The sequence below is a fragment of the Doryrhamphus excisus genome, chromosome 23 (assembly GCF_030265055.1).
Source record: "Doryrhamphus excisus isolate RoL2022-K1 chromosome 23, RoL_Dexc_1.0, whole genome shotgun sequence".
NCBI classification, from domain to species: Eukaryota; Metazoa; Chordata; class Actinopteri; order Syngnathiformes; family Syngnathidae; genus Doryrhamphus; species Doryrhamphus excisus.
The window spans coordinates 11,495,782-11,516,444 of NC_080488.1; the positions used below are offsets into that span (position 1 = coordinate 11,495,782).

General features: G+C 40.7%; 1 protein-coding gene across 6 annotated transcripts in view; it reads right to left on the minus strand.

Moving 5' to 3' along the window:
- tenm1 (teneurin transmembrane protein 1) overlaps positions 1–20,663 on the minus strand; it is a 165,114-nt gene that overhangs the window by 90,275 nt on the left and 54,176 nt on the right. For 4 of the 6 annotated variants that reach the window (XM_058063855.1, XM_058063854.1, XM_058063858.1 and 1 more), the window contains 3 exons: positions 19,270–19,513; positions 14,489–14,727; positions 1,130–1,300 (listed from right to left, as the gene is read on the minus strand). In XM_058063855.1, the coding sequence (XP_057919838.1) occupies positions 1,130–1,300; positions 14,489–14,727; positions 19,270–19,513 (654 nt within the window). The remainder of the gene's footprint in view (positions 1–1,129; positions 1,301–14,488; positions 14,728–19,269; positions 19,514–20,663) is intronic. The other 2 variants (XM_058063859.1, XM_058063856.1) reach the window with 1 other exon arrangement.

Sequence of the window (20,663 nt, forward strand, 5' to 3'; positions counted from 1 at the left end):
GCTCCGACAACATCTATGCAATATCCATCAGCCAACCATGAAGGTTGTTGTGTCCTACGTGACACCATGACCCGCACACTCACAATTAATGTACCATATCATGACGTTAAATGGGCATTAGCAATTCTTCTGGCTAGTTGAGAATGGCTGGAGAGAGTCTATTCCAGTCACGTAGCGGCAAAGAGGGAACATGATTAACCAATTATCTTGCCTTTCTACAAAATAGCTCATCAGTTCGAGACTGATTTCTGAAGTGATATCGCTTATTGGAACATGCGCTGAGCAAGGCATGTTGTGTATGCAAGCCAAGGTTTAGTAACAAGGAAAAAAAAAAAAGATTTTACAGAAAACCACACCACGTCATTGTGGAACAACACTTAAAAGTGCTTATTTTACAGTGGAACCTCAGTTAGTGTACGCCCTGGTTATGTGTATTTATTGTGCTGAAGTTCCTTTCTAACTAGTACAGTTAAGAAGTCTCAAACATGATAACACAAAACACATTTTTACAGTTTTAGAATTGTAGATTAGAATGCATAAACAATCCTAAATAAATATAAATGGTGAATGAAAGGGATAAATGAATATTTAAGGTTACTTTTACTTTCTGTGACACTTTTGTGTTGTACCATGAACTCAACTCAACTTCCCAATCAAATGCTGGCTCATTCTTTGGCTCCATGTTGGGTTATTTTGCAGCCGTGATATTGAGACTTGAGGTGAGTAATGTTAAAAATAACCAGCAAAAGACAAAGTTTATTTCGATGTTGATGAATCACATATTCAATACACTTTCATTGATCATTTACATGCATATACATATCATTTTCTATTATTTTCTGTATGTAAAATTGCCATTGTAAAACTATGAATACATGTTTTTTTTTGTTAAATAATATGGTTTTCTGGAACGAATTGATTGTATTATTTCTTACGGAAAAAGTTGATTAAAAGGGTTTGTTTTGGTTAGAGTCGGATTAATGATGCTAACTAAGGTTCCACTGTATATTGGACATTTACTCATTTTTTTCTTACATATGTTTCAAGGCTACAAGCAGTCAAGGCCTGTCAATAGCTGACAGCGTGGAACATCTGCCTTTTCAGCGGTTACTGTAGGTGGTTTGCTCACCTCTGTCACTGCCGTGCGTGTTCTCAGGGTTGAGTGTATCCAGCAGGTGGATGGAGCTGGTAGGTCTAGTTTTGCGATCCTCCTGCTGATGGTCCGCCGAGCTCACACCGTTCTCATACAGCTGGCTCTCGCCATGCCGCAGATGCCAGGTCAGACCTAACAGGTGGACCGCTACGCACACGTACAGACCCAATCAGAGGCAAAGGGAGAAGAACAGATGAAAAAAAAAAAACATTAAAATTCAGTGTATGTGTATGGGGTGTGTCCGACTCGCCTTTAATAGCAATATCAGAGTTATCATTCATTTAATGTGCTTATTACTGTCCATCAAGGCAGCAGACAATTAGTAGATACACAAAGAACAGAGAGAAAACGTACACACACACACACACACACATTCAGCACACAACCGCATGGATTGTGGCAGAGGTGGGCAATTATGAGAGATCTTCAGAACTTGAGCCCAAGGCTGGTATTAAAGTGCTAACACAGTCTTTTATGCATGACTAATGATGCTTTGAAAGCCGCTGCCGATTCACGATCCATATGGGCCTTTTAAACAACAAAGGCTATGGGAGGATACCGGATTCCCCCCTCCCACTCATAAAAGTGTTTACTGGGAAAACAATCCATGACTGTTAAACTGAACCAACCAACACCTAACCGTTTAGGACATTAATTGTCTCGCAAGAGTGTCAATAAAATGTTTCAGAAAATATTCACCTCACTCGGACCAATCATAATGTTCCATTGGTGTTGTACTCCTATATGGCTTTCATTTTTACTTTAAAAGTACCTATGAAACTAGCATCAACTCACTGAAGCAAAGAACAAAGTAAATGAAATAAATCACCGCCGAGTTTTCTTCTGTGACATCTTGGGAACATCAAACAAAAGCAAAGCGTTGAACCGCAAAGTAACTATGCAACGGTGGCAGTCAGAGGCTGTCTGCAAGCATTGCAGATCAAGGGAGAGAACTTCTGAAGACTTCAAACATCTTCAGTGTCTATCTACCTTCTGTTGATTGGCAACACCCAGAGAAGGCACTTGACACAAGCTTGCTAACTCCTCCAACAAATGCAAAGTTACAAATTCCAATTAGCTGCCATGACCAAGACATGCACCACAGAAAAAAGCCCACGTCAAAGTGCAAATGTACCTGCTGTTCCATGCATGCATGCATGGATGTATGCGCATACAAATCTGCTCACAAGCCAATCACAGAACGACGAGGGACGCCTACTTAAAACTCCATCCATTTCCGCAATCTCTCTGATGCAGAAGCAAAGGCATCATTTGGAAATATGAAGTAATTTGATGTCTTTTTGCTGGAACCCGAATATACATTTCATCATCTTGCTAACTCAAGCCGCTGTTGGTTTCACTCTTGACTCACACAATGTGAGTTCTTCAAAGCAAAACACTGACGATTACCAGGGCCATGAGGGAAACGTCATGTGGCATTTAGTTCACACTAATTGAACTGTCAGCCTGTGACGAGACCAGACATGGACATGCACAGATTCCTCACATCAATGTGGCTATGAGCCATTCATCTTAAAATATGCCTTTTTTTTCCAACTCCAGTTTTCATATGTGTAAAGAATTCAGCGCTGCAGGATTAGCTCATTAACAAATGGGTGTGAAATAAGTTGTGAGGACTCATTTTGACACTGAAGGAAAAGTAGCTCAAACAAACTGGCTTGTATATTTAATTTCATGGGTTGAGTTCATCCGCAAACTCCATGAATTGTCTGCTTCTGCCAGTGGAAGCCATTAGCCACAAACAGAAATAAGACACACGGATGATATATTTATCCATTCTATCTGTTGTTGTTGTTTTTTTTTTTTTTTTAACCTGGACCCTTATGCCTGAGTTTATAATAGCCCATTAGACATTAAACACGGTTCCCTCCCAAAGTATTGGAAGAGTGAGGTAAAATTTAATTATGTTTCCTATAGACCGGAGACGTTTGAGTTTGACATTGAAAGGTTTTTATCTAGAATAAGTAGAGATTTATTTGTGGTAAACAACTTAATATACGTCTACATGTATATGGTTTAATATTTGATTCAAAAACAATATATGATAAAAGCATACCAATTTGTTGATGTACAAATTCATCTTACAATATAAAATAAAGAGACCAATTCTATAGAACTGGTGTTCTTACAGAATTTTCAAACCCATCAAAGGGATATAAAATTTGGAAAAATGGCCTATGATTTAATTTCAAAGATAATAAACATTTACAAATCCCACAGTTTTTGCATGTCAGTACAAGTGGCGGCCTATTCCACTTTGACGGTACTTGAATTTTTGCTCCAAAATGCTGATACTATGTGAGTATCCATAAAGGTAATATTTGATGACCTTACTGAGTGATAATGTGCATATTTGTGCAGTGCATCTCTCTGAAAAAAAACAAAAAAAAAAAAACTCCAGGCTTGTACTGGTGGATGGTGATTATGTACTCATTTTGTATTCGTTTAAGACAACATACATTAAGTCGCTTACCTTTAACTCTTTAACTTTGAAATGATGGCAAAATGTACTGTTTACTTGGCAAAGTTGACCAAAGCATTGAACTTTCACAGAAACAGTGACGCTTGTGTTGATGGAAAATAGTCCAGTTAAAATTTGATTGACTATTAAAGTAAAGCGACATATGGCCATAACACTCACTGGACTGCAGTGAAAATGGAAGAAAATATAGAGTTGGCAAGGCAGGCACATACATGCAATCATCAATGTTTACATCAGACCGTTTGTGACTAAAAATGGTTAAAAAGGGACATTCATTTACATCACAAGTTTGTTTTGAAGCATGTGTCAGCAAAATTCAAAGCTCTGTTTAGTCAGGGAGTCGGTTACACTCAAGGTTTCGTCGAGCGTCCAGTATTCGTCAAGTTGTTTGTACGTTACACTTTCATGTTTTTGGACTGTGGCAGGAAGTTGGGTTACTTACATGTCAGTGTATATTTCCTCCATGCAGTGTTTGATTTGAAGCTTTTGTGGTATTTACAAAACGGTAAAAATGATGTGTTTCAGAAGAATAGACTGCAGTTGACATTATATATAACATTTAGTGTTGCAACAACAGCTGCCTGTGTTTATTATTATGCAGCGGAGCGGAACAGCCTACCAAATGAGTGTTCTGAAAGAGGTGACAAGTCCTTCCATAGTCAGCCTTTCCACTATTATGCTCCCGTACTTCATTTTCTCTGTACTTCCTCTCATCTGAATTGCTTTTCTTGTTCCTCAGTGGCCCCGCATCTTTGTTACCTAAGTCTAATGCCACTCCAGTGATGACTCTGTGGCAACAGCCCTTACCTAGTTCTCCCCTCTTAACTGCAATATCCCATCTCAACAGCCCCTTACAATGGACTTGTCCTTGCTGCTAATCAGCCTCTCCGTCTTTGTCTTACACGCTCTTTGTTTTATGGCTCTTGACCTTTGGCCCCAACACTCGCAATTGGAATCTAGAGTCATACAGCCGTGATGAGGAGGCGTGATGAGGAAAGGATGGTTGTGTGGAGTGTGCACACTTTTGTAATTCTACAGCCAAAATGAGGTTCCCTTAATATACCTTACAGTAATACAGTATGAATGACTGAATGACATTTACATCGCTTTTCTGCAAAGTTGCAAATATGGTACGGTGTGCAATTGTTGCACACTTTTTGTGGGGGTTACGTTTCAAGACCACCAGTAAATAGTCTATCGACTATCGATAGTCGCTCAGCTTTGTGTCTCCTGTATTCAATAATACAAGTGTAAAGGTGTCATTAGGGGTGTTATTGCATGTCTCAAAGGCTCTAATAATGTTAAGAACCGTATTTATAAGGCCATAAACAGGTGTTGTATGCTTTAACTACCAAAAATATTAAATGTATAAAGAATTTACTTATTATAGTTGGCTCTAGAATCAATTAACTGCAATTAGCAATGACCATACTGCAGTTTATTTTTATACGTATACTTACTGATTATACAAACCCAACCCAGATTCTGTGTTCTTTCTCATAATTCAACAACAATATTTTTCACTGTTGCTATGGAGATCTGGTGTTGTTATGGGAATTATTATGTATTCAAAAAAACAAGAGTAAAACTAAAGCTTTAAGCAGGCTAAAGAGCATTAAACAATATGTGCATGATGACTCCATACATATGAGATAAGTCGACTGAAAATTCCATGCAGGGACAGATTAACTTGGTTAATCAGTTGTGGACCCCTGCTGTGCCCAGCACCCATCTAGCTTCTTCACCCATTTTCAATAGCGATATTATTATAGCCTTCAGATTAGAAAGCATTCTAGCAAGAACATATCGCAAAGCAGATGGTGGCCATACAGAACCGTCTCAAAGTTTCTATCTTTGACAAGTTGGTAATCCCAATTTGAAAGGTTATTGTCAAGATAATGATTCCTATGAACCGATGAAGTTAAAGCTCTGTGCTCTTTTCTGGGTTCTCTGTTAATATTACATTAAAGTACGTTGCGGTGTTCTGTAACCCACTGCAATGTTCAGGATTGGCTACAGATCTGAATCTCTCCACTTATTATCTCCCTTCCCCAAAGAAATAGCGTCTGGGGCTCATGGGACTTGTAGTATTTACAGCCATCTGCTCTACCCTTCACAACAGAGGAAAAATAATAAATAAAACCCGTGAAGCAAAGATGAAATAAAGAAAGAATGAAAAAAACATTACCGAGGAGTGTTTTTTTTGACAGTGTAGGAAATGTCACAGGGAGAGGGGTGCGCTGATGTGGAACATACAATTATGCTGAAACCATTATACTTTGTCTTTACCATCTGGGTGCAAGGAAATTTCAGTTCATGTGGTCCATATTACGTTGTAAAAATGTCCGCACCTTTATAAAGCTTGTAAAAATGTATTTTTCAATGTTGTGTATCCCTAAGAGAAAGCCACACACTCAGAGCCTCACACAGCTGTGAGCACTCAGCATGAATCTGTTCTCGTACTCTTTTCTCCGGCTGTCTATCCATCTTTCTTTCAATGTCCAACTTCTCAGCGCTCTCACCAAAAAGGCGCCTAACGGTTGGAGAAAAACTCCGAGTGAGTCCAGTCATTATTTTGTGAAGAGGCAGCAGCGCAGTGGGAACGACGAGCCGGGAGAGCTAACAGGCCGAGGTCCTCGCGCACATGAATCATTGATCAATGTGACAGTGAGATGACTGCCAGAGGTAATAGGACAGCAGTGCACTGAAGGGGTTTTGGACTGTACCTGCACTGTCACTTACCCTCGGAGATTGACTTGAATGATGTGGCTGAAGAGGGACTAAGACCAACCTTAAAGAGAGAGGTGCTATTAATATCTTCTACCTAACCTGAAATAAATTAACCAGCGATAAAAATTATGTTTTGGTGTTTTTACACCGTCTCGGTTTAACTCGGTTATCGTACGGCGAAATCAGTGCGCCGAACAAACTAGTTGCGTTGGTGGCTCAGTCTCTATGAAGGATGGATAGTGGTTCTTTTAGACTTTGGACACTATCCTTCAATCATCTTCATTATGTGTGTGAGTGGGTGGTTAATTTATTCATATAACGCATAGAGAATGTTGAAGAACTCTGTTATCTGTCACCTTGCATTCAAGCTTACTGCGAATCTCGGAGTGTTCGGAGGAATATGTGCTTTTTTTTTTTAATTTAGGGCAGCTGCTAAAAACTTTTGTTCAAGAAGGGTGAGAAACACCACTGAATCGGGGTGTCACAAGATCTCGAAATATAAAATATGGCAAGATTTTTCAGTGAGAAAAAAAAACCTTGTGAGTAATAGGCCTGCGCCATTTTGCGCTGCGCCACATTGCGCTGCGCCACATTGCGCTGTGCCATAAAATTAGAGCCCAGAATGTAAAAATAACAAATATAGGGTACCATTTACACTTTTCAGTTTAGCTTTTCTGACTGAAATGTCCTCTTCGGAATGTCAAAGTTCATTTGCTAACTCAAGATTAATTAAAGGTTATCCCAAACAGATTTCTTTTTCCTAAATGTTCTACGCCATGGGGAACCTGCGCAATTTAATTTAGAAGTTGGTGGGTTTCATCAACTTGGCGTGGCGCTGTGACATCATGCGAGGAGCAATTCAATTTAAAAATGACGGCTCACATTGACACGACATTCACGACACGCTCCAAAACCAACAGCCATGTATACAGCGACATCGATTTGACGTGGAGATGGTCGACATAGATGAGGGCGAGACGTGACCATTTGCAAAACACAAAGTGGTAGATATCGTATTTATCAAAGCAGCTGAATTGTGAGAATTTGTTTACAAATCGTATGAAGTGACTGAGTGCTAAGCTGTTGATATAGCCTAAATTCTACTAGTATTTTGTATTCTCTCAAGCCGAGACAGGTGAAGTGGTCGGTTTTCGTTGTCGGACATACAGAGATATTATATGCTAGGCACGGCTGAAGGCTTCAGTCTTGCCTTGTATCACAGCTCTCTGGCAAAACTGCAAACTTCCTCAACACAATCATTGTTGAAATGTACCGAACATAACGATCACTACGATCGCCCTTTCCACACTCACGTGTTCCTGACTAATTTTGTCCGGCTCTTTGCACCTTTTTCATCTTTGTGATAGCGTATATTATGCAACCACGCCTTACCTCACGCAAGTCCCAGAGATGTCTGTGTGCCCATCTTAAGGAGTTGCATTAAATACAATACAGCGTTGAAGAAGAAACTCATCATAACAACCACTTAAGTCGCCAAATATGCCCTGCCCAATAAATACAAGTTAGACGAATGAAGAGGACAGTCTGAATTGCTGCTCCTACCAGATATTTTTTGGGGGGAAAAAACACTCAATCCTTCTCAGAGCGAGCAGTTGCTGCTATTATTATTGCCAGACGTGCATCTCACCGGATTAGGCAGGAATGATTCTGAGCTCCATACTGATGATTAAATTTCACACTTGTTGTGATAGAAGCAGCAGAAAATACAGAAAAAAATGTCACAATGTGTAGGATTGTTTGTGAATATACTGTCATATAAAATATGTATTGCAGCCAACACAGTCATGCAGGGAGCATGCAAAGAGAAACAATTTCTATTCGTACACCAGTGAAGCATCAACAATATTCTGTCTGACATGCAAAGACTAGAGCGGGCTTTGCCCAGCAGCAAATATTCTCACAAGCATCCGTCATTCCATTTAGTGTGTAGTTTAGCATGTACAGTAAAAGCAATTCCTCATCCAAGTGTGTGTAGATGGCTGTGTCAGCCTCCAGCAAAGCCACAACTTCAGAGGGACGGCAGTGGTGGTGTTGGTGAAGGGAGAAGTGGGGGTTGGGGGGGGGGGGTTGCAAGCACAGATAAAAGTCACAAGCAAGAAGGAGAGCTCAGTGACGAAGAAGGAGAGAGACAAACGGGGAAAACAAGTGTGAAGGAGAGTGAAGGGGAGTGAGGGATGACGACTCCTGAGCCAATAAAACAAATTTCTGTCTGAGACTGACGGAGAGCCTGAGGTGTGTGTGTGTGTGTGTGTCTGTTGGGGGTCGATTCCCTCTGACAGACACGAAATGCTAAAATATTTTTCTTACTCCCCACTACCGCCCACTTGAAAGCTAATAATACAAACTGTCATGACTGTTTAAGTGTCTGCTTGTGTGTGTGATTGTGCGACTGCTGACATTGACTTCTGTGAAATTGTGTATGTACAGCATATATGTGTGTGTGTGTGTGTGTGTGTGTGTGTGTGTGAGAGAGACAGTGGTATACAATATTAGGGTTGGATATTGCTTACATAAGATCTCAGACTGGTGCCAAATCAATACTTTTGAAACAGTACATATAGTCAAACGGTGCATGAATACATACAGGCTTTGTCCTTTTTGGGTTCCCAAATGTATGCACCTGCCTACTTTTGTTGAAATAATTATTACACACTTTCTATAAATCCTATAAAATTCATTTCACTTCTTATATACCAGTGTTTGTTTCTTATGTGATTAATTTAACTGACATTGCTGGTGCCAAGAACTAGTGATTTATAAAGGAAAATCTTGAAAATTATATGGGATGCCCTAATTTTTTCATACCACTGTATGTAAGAATAAAATAGGTGCAGAGCTGCATATGAGGATATCCATGTAGCATCGGTAGCAAAAATATTTTGCTCTTCTTTCCTATCATTTATTTCCTATAACTGCAACTCATGTTCTGTAAGAGCCCGCCCACTCGCTCTGTTTACCACCTGCTCTGTGTTTGACTGATTCCTTTGCTGAAATCTGAGTCATATAATGGACAGAGTTAGAATTAAATGAAGACGGGGCCGGTGCCATGTTACAGTCCCCTCTGGCAGCCATCATCTGCCACTACGGTGTGAATCGACAGCAATACATTTTTGTAGATCATGTCAATCTTCTCTCTCAAAAATATTGCTCTTGTTCATGCCAAAAGGTGTTGGAAGTTGTGACTTGCAAGTTCTTCCACACAAAAAATATGCAAGCACATCGAAGCTCATTCTCAGGCTCGGTACTTCCATGTCCATGTGAAGGTGAACTATGTGTTATTGAATTTTTTTTTTTTTTTTATTGCAATGCCTCTGACCTTCTGGGGACATTTTACCAAAGGATTTTCTCACCATTCAGAGCCCTCTGACCACAGCCTTTTAAAAGCCATCTTGGCACAGACTCCTGTGGCCGTTTTAGCAAAGGCCAGCCGGTTTCTTAGAGCCGCATCTTTCGACCAAAATAGAAGAGTGAAAACAAAGAGAAACTGGACCAATCAATAAAAACCCCAATGAGGCATGAAGCAGCTGGATGAAAGAAGCGGCAGGTGAGGAACACACACACACATACACACACACACACACTGAGCAAAACTAATACACAATTTCTCCACATTCAAAAAGACACATTGAAGTGGTAGGAGCTAGCTGTGTGTCAAAAAATAGAGGGTTTATCAATTGCCATTCATTGCTGGTGCCGGAACATCACCCCCATGAAAGCAGGTAAAGACATACTCCACTGATACATCCCTCCACCGAGTCACTGTTATTATTACCATACAGCAATCTAATGAATGTAATCAGTAGCTGATTAATTGCTGTGAGATTTCGAGCCTTCCCTGCCTTCCCGGTACAGTATAGACAACTTCAAAATCACACCACGCTTCCTCAGCACTCCCACAAAACAACCCCAGTACATCCCTGGAGTTTGAAGACGTTTATGCATGCACACACATTGATTTATCTGTGCTGGGCAGCCAATTACCAATCACAATTGTTTCCCTCCTTCCTCCCACGCACTCAAATGTGAACATTCTTTTAGTCATATCAATACGGAACTCACATATAATTGTTTTATTCGGTTAAATTCCAGTCCACACAATGCTCACACTCCTGGATGAATTATCCATGCACATACGTAAATAGGAGGTTTGTGTGGTCTGACCAGCACATACAGCAGGAGGTACGTCAAATGTGGCAACATCGCTATTTATCACCTCGTGTGGGGCTGTAACTGTCTGTGGTATCAACAGATATATCCAGCTGCAAGTGTTACATCTGTGCCATCTGTAGTGACACATTTATGTCCTCACAAAATAAGATGCCGTATCGGTTTATTATTATTTCTTGTAAGCAGCCAATAGACAAATAATACAAAAACTCAACTAAACCGAGTTTTTACTCGTCTCTGTCCACGCTGTGGTCCTCTGTGAACACTGCTGAATAACTTGCCTATGGGCGCCATTCTCACACCATGCAACTGTAATATGCACACTACTGCAGGGACACAAGAGACGACGGCCACCTTAAACGTAACTAGCTAGCCTCCAATGTATATATTCTAAATTTAAGAAATGGTTTCAAACGGCGTGGGGAAGATGGACAAAGTAGGAAGCCAAAAAATGTACCACTTCCACACTGACTGAGAGGATAACATTTTTTCACTATGTCATGTCGAACATGCCATGGCTGACTCCATGCACAGCATGCACATGAGTCACATTAATCTAATCTATTGTCATGTCTCAAGGATGGACATCATTGTGAATGATTGTGCCCTCCGATTGGCTGGCGACCAGACCAGGGTGTGTCCCACCTCTCATCCGAAGAAGCTGGGATAGGCGACCCCAGTGTGGGATTGGATGGATGGAAAATGTTCACTCTCTGTGAACCACCATTGTAATGAGTATTGAGTATCTTGAAAATAAACAAAAAATATATATTATTATTATTATGGTGGTAGAAAAACTAACTAGATATCATCACACGCCAGCTGGTTATTAACTGAGAGTATAGCAGTTGTTCCTCCAACATTTGAGTTTGGGTGTCCATTTGGGATGCCTTCCAGACACCTCTCCGGTGAGATGCTCTGGGCATTCCCACCCAGGACGAAACCTTTGGAAAGACTAGGATAAGCTGGAGGGACACCGTTTCCCAGCTGGCCTTGGAACAGCTTGGTGTCCCCCGGTGTAACTAGAGGAGGTAGCTAGAGACGGGGAAATCTGGGCATCCCTGCAGCTAAGTAGATCCCAAATAAGTGGAAAAGGGATGGCACACTAGATGGATGGATGGATAGTGACTTTGATAGTTGTAGCACGAATGCAGCACGAATGCAATAGGTTGCTAACAAGGAGCTTTTATGATACACATGCTATACCGTATGACAAAAAAAAAAATACGTGAGCCAAGGCAAAATTTTGGCTTTAATTGGTTTCATGAAGCCGTACACTAACCAAGGTTCTAATGGATATTACATTTGAATTCTAAATATTTCATGAAAGAGGGAGCTGTCCTTTCAGTAATTTATTGGTGATCATCTTTCATAAAACACCGCATCTTGTTTTTGACATTATTTGAGTCAACAACCTTGGATTGTGATAAACCTAAGTCAATTTCTACCATCCCCAAACTTGTTTTAACACAAAAGAACATCAATAAGGCAGAACTAAAATGAGTTTTAAACAATAAAATGAGTGACTGCCTGTGCTGTCAACACCTCTATCCTTCAACATTATAGATGCAATCTGAACATGTCCTCTATCTCTCCTTAAATGCCTCGTCATAATGCCCGCTCCTCATATCTGATGGTCGTGCTGTGCTTAATAACAAGTCAAGTCTGTGGGAGGGAGGTGCACTGGGAAATAAACAAATTAACAAAGCGATTCACAGTCTCTCCAGCTCTGGGAGGGGGTCTGCGAGGAGAGACAGAGGGCAGTATAGAAAGACATGAAGACTGTGTTAGCTACAGACAACAGGGGGGCAGATGGTGCAATGACTTAAAATACAGACATTATATTTGCATTCATGCATTGTCCACTCCTCTCCTCTCCTCTCCACTACACTTGGAAATGTAAATCAGAGACACATTTATATTGCTGCATTATTGCCTCACTTATTTCCCTCCAAGTCAATTAAGATGCACTATATACTGTATATAAGCTATTTCCTACTTTTGGTACCACTTTCAGGAGAAAGACCTTAATATCTAGAGGGCCCCAATAATGTTAAAGGGCACCTATTATGCTCATTTCCGGCACTTTGTATTGAATTGTGTACTCCTTACAGCAGCTACACACAATAACCCACACAGAAAGCTTTCTAGATCTTCCAGAATCTGCATTGTTTTAATTGACGTCCTGCTTCCGATCTAAATATGTTGTTTTTTTTTAATGACTTGTTTAATTTACTCCACTCCTGACCCTCCTCGAGGTACACCCACTCCATTGTGATTGGTCACACTCCCGAGGACTTCTGGATACAAACATCGCTGTTTACCGAGTCCAAGCAATCTGCATCCCATATAAGAAAGTAAAGATCACATAGTAGAAAAACTATAAAACCGAACGCACAGAGCCATCCAAAACTTCTTTCTGGGCTCACTTCCAAATATGCAAACCTCATTATCTGACACTTTGGCATCATTTAACAAGAGAAGACAACAGTGCAGCAACATATATAGGTCAGAAAAGCGGCGCAAGCAAAATAGGTCCCCTTTAAAATATGTATTGAAATTAAATTGCAGTCACTATAGCATATTTATTCTGGATATTGTTTCAGGATATTCTGTATCACATTAAAATATTAATTCTAATATGAATAGCAACAAGCAAGAAGCTGATTTGATTTGAGTCTTAAAATGGTGAATGTTGTGTGATCGCCACTCCTCCTGTCAAAGGCTGTTCATTAATTGATTCAAATGACTGAATCATTATGTAATGAGAAAACCTAATAATGTGCTGGCCTGTGTCTCAGCCTCTCACCCTTGACAAAGACATTAAGTCCATGACCACTTTAATCTCGTATTTGAAACTATTTGATTTACAGGCGAACATATCATCGTTGCCTATGTCCCATCCATCTAAATGTAGTTGCCATGGTGATAGCATTATGGGAATCAATCATTGCCAAGCAGGAGTGGAGCATGACACCAATTAAAAGGTGATGTCGTCTTCGAGTCATCACTCACACTTCTCACTAATGCACTAATTACCGGGGTTGGGACATTAATGGAATAGCATGGTTCAGCCAGGGGATTCATCTGCACGCCTTTGCTACGTGTGTGTGTGCGCGTGTGCATATGTGCATGCGTGTGTGTGATTAATGTGAACCTCCCCGGTTGTGACCTTGAGCGACACTGCATGAAGGAAATGAACCGACGGTCCCAGGGTCGGGATCCGCACTTGGAGACAATGTGCTGAGGTGGAGGCTGGGCCAAGGTTGAGCGCGTTAAACCATGTGATGCCACCGAAGAGGATCAATGAATATGTTTGGTATTCGGCTCCAATGATCATTTAAACTCATGGAAGTTGCTATTGATCATTATTGTTAGCATTTCAATAACATACATAAGTCCAACACACATGCCAAAACTGTTAATAACTGTAAAGGTGCATGACAAATCTTCCATATGCAAAAAATACCTGGACGTGTGTGTGTGTGTGTGTGTGTGTGTGTGTGGGAGCGAGAGACAGAGCGAGAGAGCACTAACAATTTTACAACCAAATTTATGTGTCTATTCATCATGGAATAATTACCAGTTTTGTGTGCGTTGGTCCAGAACAACTCATTTGCAATTTAAAATTTCCCACAGATTTGGAATACACTACTGACTGTGTTCCATCCACTTTCACCATGCAATTCCTACAAGATTCTTTGTGTGTAAAATTAGCTTTCATGATTCACTGTTATAAAAATCTGTCACTTCCTTTAGGGAAAATTTATTTAAATGTGAGAACAGTCCCTGTCGCCATTTAGGAACTTCACATTCCTGTGAGTATATTCAGCCGTGCATGCATATGAAAGAAAAAAAAATGAAATCGGTTTTTCAGACGAGTTTGCTGATGCCAATATAAAAGACAAACTTACCGATGACATATGTGAGCAGCAGGGCCAGGGTGAGAGTAAGAAGTGATGCAGATAGTGCTGTGCACTTCCAGTTGCAGCAGCGGTGAGGCTTGTTGAAGGTAAACAGTGGTCTGGTCACACTGCTGCGAGGCAGGGGCCTGGGCGGAGGAGAGTACACTGTCCCAGAGGTCAGGGGATAACCCTGCCCTGCACCTGACAGCAGGGCCGATGAACCCGAGCCCTGCTTGAAGAGGAAGTGTCTAAAATGGAGAAACAACACAACATCAATGCACTTTCTTCCATATGATACCTCAGTCGACTTCCACAGAAAAAAAAAAGTGTTATTTAAATTGATCGTTTTTGTCCTTGCTTTTGTGCACCTTGGATGTAGACAGAGCTGTGGCATAACGCTTATCTGCTCCATCTGTCAATGACTGATTATTATCTCGGCTTCTTATTAAGATAGCTGCATGGCGCATGGTGGGGCTGAAGATGGATATTATAGCAAACTGGTTCAATTGTGGAAAATAAGCATTTTGAGCTAATCCACATTGTAGACATAAAATCTAAATTAAATTTGCTTCTTGGGAATGCTAAACTCACATCGGTCATTGGGTCGTTCATGAACAATAAGAGTTTTGTTTTTTTTTCCTGAACGTCAAGAGTTTTGTCTGTTTTTCTGTTAAAGTTGCAATTGTAAAAATGCGTAAGATTAGCTATTTGTAGCAGTCACGTTCATAAAGCCATATAAATAATGAAAATTATTTGATGTCATAATGTTTTTTTTACTGGCTGAGTTAATTTTTCAAATTAATCACAGTTTGCAAATTAATTAATTGTGATTAATCACCATTTGCAACTATGTCTGAAACATGTTTACATTATTTGATTGACAGAATGATAAAAGACAGTATTATATACATTTGTATGTATTAACCACGATACCTGTGTGGTCCTCTATTTGCAAAGCACTCATGACAATGTTCACAGTATGTACTGCATATCCATGGTAACATGGACTCAAGCTTGAACATGCCATTAGAGTCATCAACTTAAAAAAATCTATATATAGTTCTTTGAGAATCTGCACCTATTCAGCTGTATTTATTTGGATTTAAAAGGGGTCTTTTATAGCGTGTTTTAATGGGTAACAATGTGGCCTCCTGTTGACCACCGCAGCCCACGATTAACATATTACTGTCAAAAGATGTTTATATAACATGCATAATGCTTTACAGCCTTGTCGCTATCATGGAATAGTATTTAGACATGTGGCATACTGGCAGAATAGCATCCTGCACTATTACTCGGATATAATGAATATCCAGCAGCAACTCAACATTTTGGCATGACTACTGTTTTGATGACAAATATACTAATAAACCAATTTGATAAACCGTTTAAACGTGAGCGCAACCCTTTAAATGTGAGCCTCCGTCTACCCTGATCGCGTTTGCCCTTGCATAACTATGGGTAGAATAACTGCAGAGGCAACAAAAGATCAATGACTGACCTATTCCTTTTTGGACTCATCCAATCACTACTCAATTTATATGGCTGCATTAGTTAGACCGAGATGAGATTTTTTTTTTTTTTTTAAAGAGGGCTTTACGTGAAGATAAAATCTAAAATGAAGTGCAATGAATCATTTCAATGACTGTATTCTGTGTTGGGATAATGGAAGGAAGGACTGTAAGGTGTCAGCTGAGGAAGCAGAAATCTGCGGAACGGGGAACTATCCAATTTGGAAAAGTGGGCTTTGGCAGGGAAATACAAATAAGTATAAGCAGTTTTTGCAAAGTTCTGTCCTCTTATTAGATTGACTCCAGTTTTAAAGGGAACAAAGACTGCTGGTGATTGGGAAGCTCTTCAGTGGGACATGACAAATTGGTTTTCATCTCGAAAAAAAGTATTCTCACACACTGCCCTAGGTCACTTTGTGCTCTTCTGGCATTAATACTGGGTGAAGGTGTGATATGTCAGAGCAATGCACAGCTTTTCCTGACTGTGATCTGTTCATGCAACAGAGGGTGTGAGGTCACAGGCTGCTAGTGGGTCTCTCAAGGGCCGTCAGAGGACAGGCCATTAATGTGGAGCCAGACAGCAGAATGATAGCATTGGAGGACACCCGAATGCAACACAGGTCACACCATTGTCCTGTCTTAAACACAAGACCTCACTTTAAATGTAATTCAGGAAGATATTTGCTGTGAATGTGACTGGAGTAAAACATCCAAAACCATGAAAGACTGAGCCAACTGTAGGAACATTTAATTAGATTAGATTCCGCAACAAATGTCATTTATTGACATGAAAATACCTTCATAGTGCTGCCAGAGCACAGAAAAACCTCCCTTTGATGGCAGGGTTGAGATTTTGTTTGTTCTTTTAAGACCCAGTAAGACATCGGATTTATCTGAAGCATTTTCTTTTACTTGTTCACTCTGTCAGTCTTTCACTGAGCTTCTCCTGCTCCGTTTGTCTAACTCATGTGGCCTCTTGGCAGTTTAACACCAGAGACAGATGACATCCATCCTTCACTGTCGGCCTCCCTTGCTCTGCCCATCCACCCCTCCACCCATCCACCCATCCAGTATGAGCTGAAGGCTGGGAGTCAGATGGGGGACACAGAGGCTGCACATGAAGAAGGCGCACACCCTGGGGGGTCAATGCTAGTTCAAGTCTAAAAGGAGATGAACTTGGGACATAAACTTGGGACACACACTCACTCACACATTTGCCTCGGAAAACAAGCACAGACAAAGTAACGACCATTATAGGTGGGCGTCTTCAAGGTTTTAGGGTCAGTCTACGGTCAATAAACAATTGTAAGAAACACAAGATTCAGATTTGCCAAACCAACATGACTCGCATATCTTCTTTTAAAATGTTTCACTCTTCTTCCCAGTTCACTGCATTTGATCATCTCACCCAATATCTGATGCCAAGGAAGCTCGAAATTCATATTGGGGGCCAAATTTCCCCTGGGACAAAAAGTAAATGAGAGTTCCTGCTCTTCCGGAGTCTACTGCCCAAGGGCTGTTCCAAGGTATACGCATGCAGACCCACTAAATGGGAGATATATGTACTGTATGTGCATAAGATGTTTTGGCAATAAGACGTATCAGTCAATGGATTATAGTCCTCACATTTGTTATTCCTTTTCTAAAACTCCGTGTGACACCCATAAGGAATGTGGATTATCCATATCTGCACCCCAACACAAACTGGCTACTACAAAAAACACAAATTCAGCCGAAGAGGAAATCTTTGCACTTCAAACATTCTTAATCTCTGCTGACATATGATCGATACATCTCAATACAGATTCATCAAATATGCGTAGAGGAAGATGGAAGAAGATAAAACTTCATAAACTCTTATGAAAAGTTTGAGATTTCATCTTTTTTTTCCAAGTAAAAACATCAAGAGATGGGGCTGGCTGCACGGTGTAGAGTGGTTAGCACACAGGCATCACAGCTAGGAGACCCGAGTTCAATTCCACCCTCGGTCATCACAGTGTGGAGTTTGCATGTTCTGAGATACTGGCCAAATTGACTGGATCGGATATCGACTAAAAAAGCCTAAACTGCAGAAACTATCACTACAATTCTTAATTGAATGGTGTTTGACATAACTTATTCATAGACACAGTGGCAGTAACGCATTGTGTCATACTTCAAGTCTATCAGTCAATGAATCAATCAGCCTTGCGCTGCAGTCATCTCAGCCGCGTGGAGTTACTTTACGGGCACAGAAGATGAAAGTATCCGATTTGTGTTATCGGGTGTTTGTGTTATCAAGTGTTATCGGGCCATCCCCAGTTACAATGCTCATCTGACACATCAGTACCCTGACACTCATCTGGGTGGCGATTAATTTAAATTGTCACTGGATCTAATTTTATTCTTTTCTTATTATTTCCTTTAAATGAGATAAGATCTAATTATGGTCTAATGCATAACTTATTAAAACCACTTCTTCTGGTGTGGCAGCCTGCCAATCTCATACCCATAATGGCAGAACTCAGCCACACGGAGGTCTCATTAAACATGCACACATATTATTGTGCACCTTGCTGCTTTGTTCTCGAAATCAGCCTCACAAATGAGAACGTGCTAAATAATTCTCTGATCAATTATTACTTATGCAGATGGAAAATACTTCATTCTGTTTGATGGGATGAGATTCCAGCAGCTCGCATTTGAAGGAATGTTTTCAGGTGCCACAAATGGAGGTGGAATTTCCATATGTTCCCGAAAAGAGGATTTGTGCTAGATTCCAGATTTTGTTTTGGGACATCTTAACTCATAATGGTCCCCTGGTGGATCTTCAGAGGTGTGGCAAGAGAATCCTAAAAAACCTCAGAGATTCATGATGGCTTTGATGGTGTGCAAAGACATGTAATATTACCCATGAGGCGTGTCTGCTGCTCCACTTTTTCTGCACTTTCAAAACATCCAAATAAAGTTCTATACTTGTCCTTAATCGTTCTTTACAGATATTGTGAAGGAGTGCCAATTCCCGACGAAACAATTCTCTTTAATGTAATGAGATTAATTAAATGCTTTGATCAAGTGACATTAAATTGAAGTAGGGATTCTCTTGAAGATCCACTTATTTGAAGAGTGTCGTTAAAAAATGGCAAATTCACAGATTCTGATTGAAAGCATTTTGGAAGACAGCTTTGAGTCTGTTCCAAAGTTACCACATATTGTTTATTTGTTGAAACTAACCCGCAGAATTAATTCAGAATTAAAGGTCAAAAAGACATGTTTTTATGTTGTGTTGCATTTCCTTACCTGGTCTCTAGGGGAATGTTGCTGTTCAGGACCCAGCTGTCATGAAGCTGTGCCTGGTCCGTGCTTGAACCGGTGTCTGGCCCCTGGACACCCTGGCTTGCCTGACATCGTGTTGGCATGGTCTTCCTCTGCAAGCTGACTTGAGTATAAGGGGCTGGGCGGGCACAGGTGCAGGCATGGGGCGGCGGAGGAGGTGGTGGTAATGGCCGAAATGTGAACTGACCACCTGGACTGCTGGGCAGCTCTATGAGGGGAAAAGGGTGGACGGACATGAGCGTAGTTTTATCAGTAACCACTTCCATAGATTGCAGTTTCAGGTGACTTTTCAGGTGCATTGTCATGGCTTCGATCAAAGGCCATAAATCAGCTTGCCTTCATACTGTACTTGCATTGACACATTTCCAGTCTCCCTATAAATAGACACTTGGCTGGTGTAACACGGAGTCTTTAAAGAGCTCGCAGCTCTCGCTTAATCCTCACCCGCCAGCCCAAACTACCCATATGATGTTTATTATGAGATATGTAGCTCAGCGGAATGAGCTAGCCAGCTGTAACCCGCTCACACTGGTAACCTCTGGGTCTAGCTGGCGCTCTCTCAATCCATCATTTAACATTCTCTTACGCTATAATTCCTCTTCACCCTCCCCCTGCCACCTTCTCTGTTACTCTTTGCACACTAATTGCCGTTCTGCCAAATGGAATGCTTTGTTTAATGTGTGTTTGTGCTAGGACACTACAGATAGGACAACTTGCTCGTATTTCCATGTGTAAAGGCAGCTGTCTGTGTGTGTTTGGATTTATTCATGAATGAACATCATGTGTCCTGAGACTTTCTTTTTCAGTGTTTAGGGGAACTCCTGCCATATGGTTGTATTATGGTTCTATGAGCACGGTAAAGCTTGTGTCCCAAAACACCAACTCTGTGTTGCTGCATTGAAAGGAATGTAATATTGGTCTCAAACCATTTGAAAGGGGCCTTCAACACTGACCTACAACAATAAATGTGAACAATAACATGATGTCTGGGAAAATTAACACTCCTGGCACACTGATCTTTCCTACAATGGAATGACTGTTACAAGATACAAGTGTTGTGCTATCTAGTTGTGAGCATAAACTGATGAAGCCAGTCCAGTTGTGATTGATCTTATGCCCTGATGATACAAGAACTTGGGTGATTGAGGATATTCACAGACCATTTCGAAAAATACCACCAGAGAACTCTATTTTCTTATTAAAGTTAATCGGTATTGGTTTTCTTACCAATGTCGTCCAACATGTCCGATATTGATATAAACAGGCAGTAGCGTTTCCCTCAAATGTCAGATGACAAAGTAAACAAAACTTCCATATGCATTGTCTCCCGGTTGGGCATGCCCAGGGAGGTGTCCGGA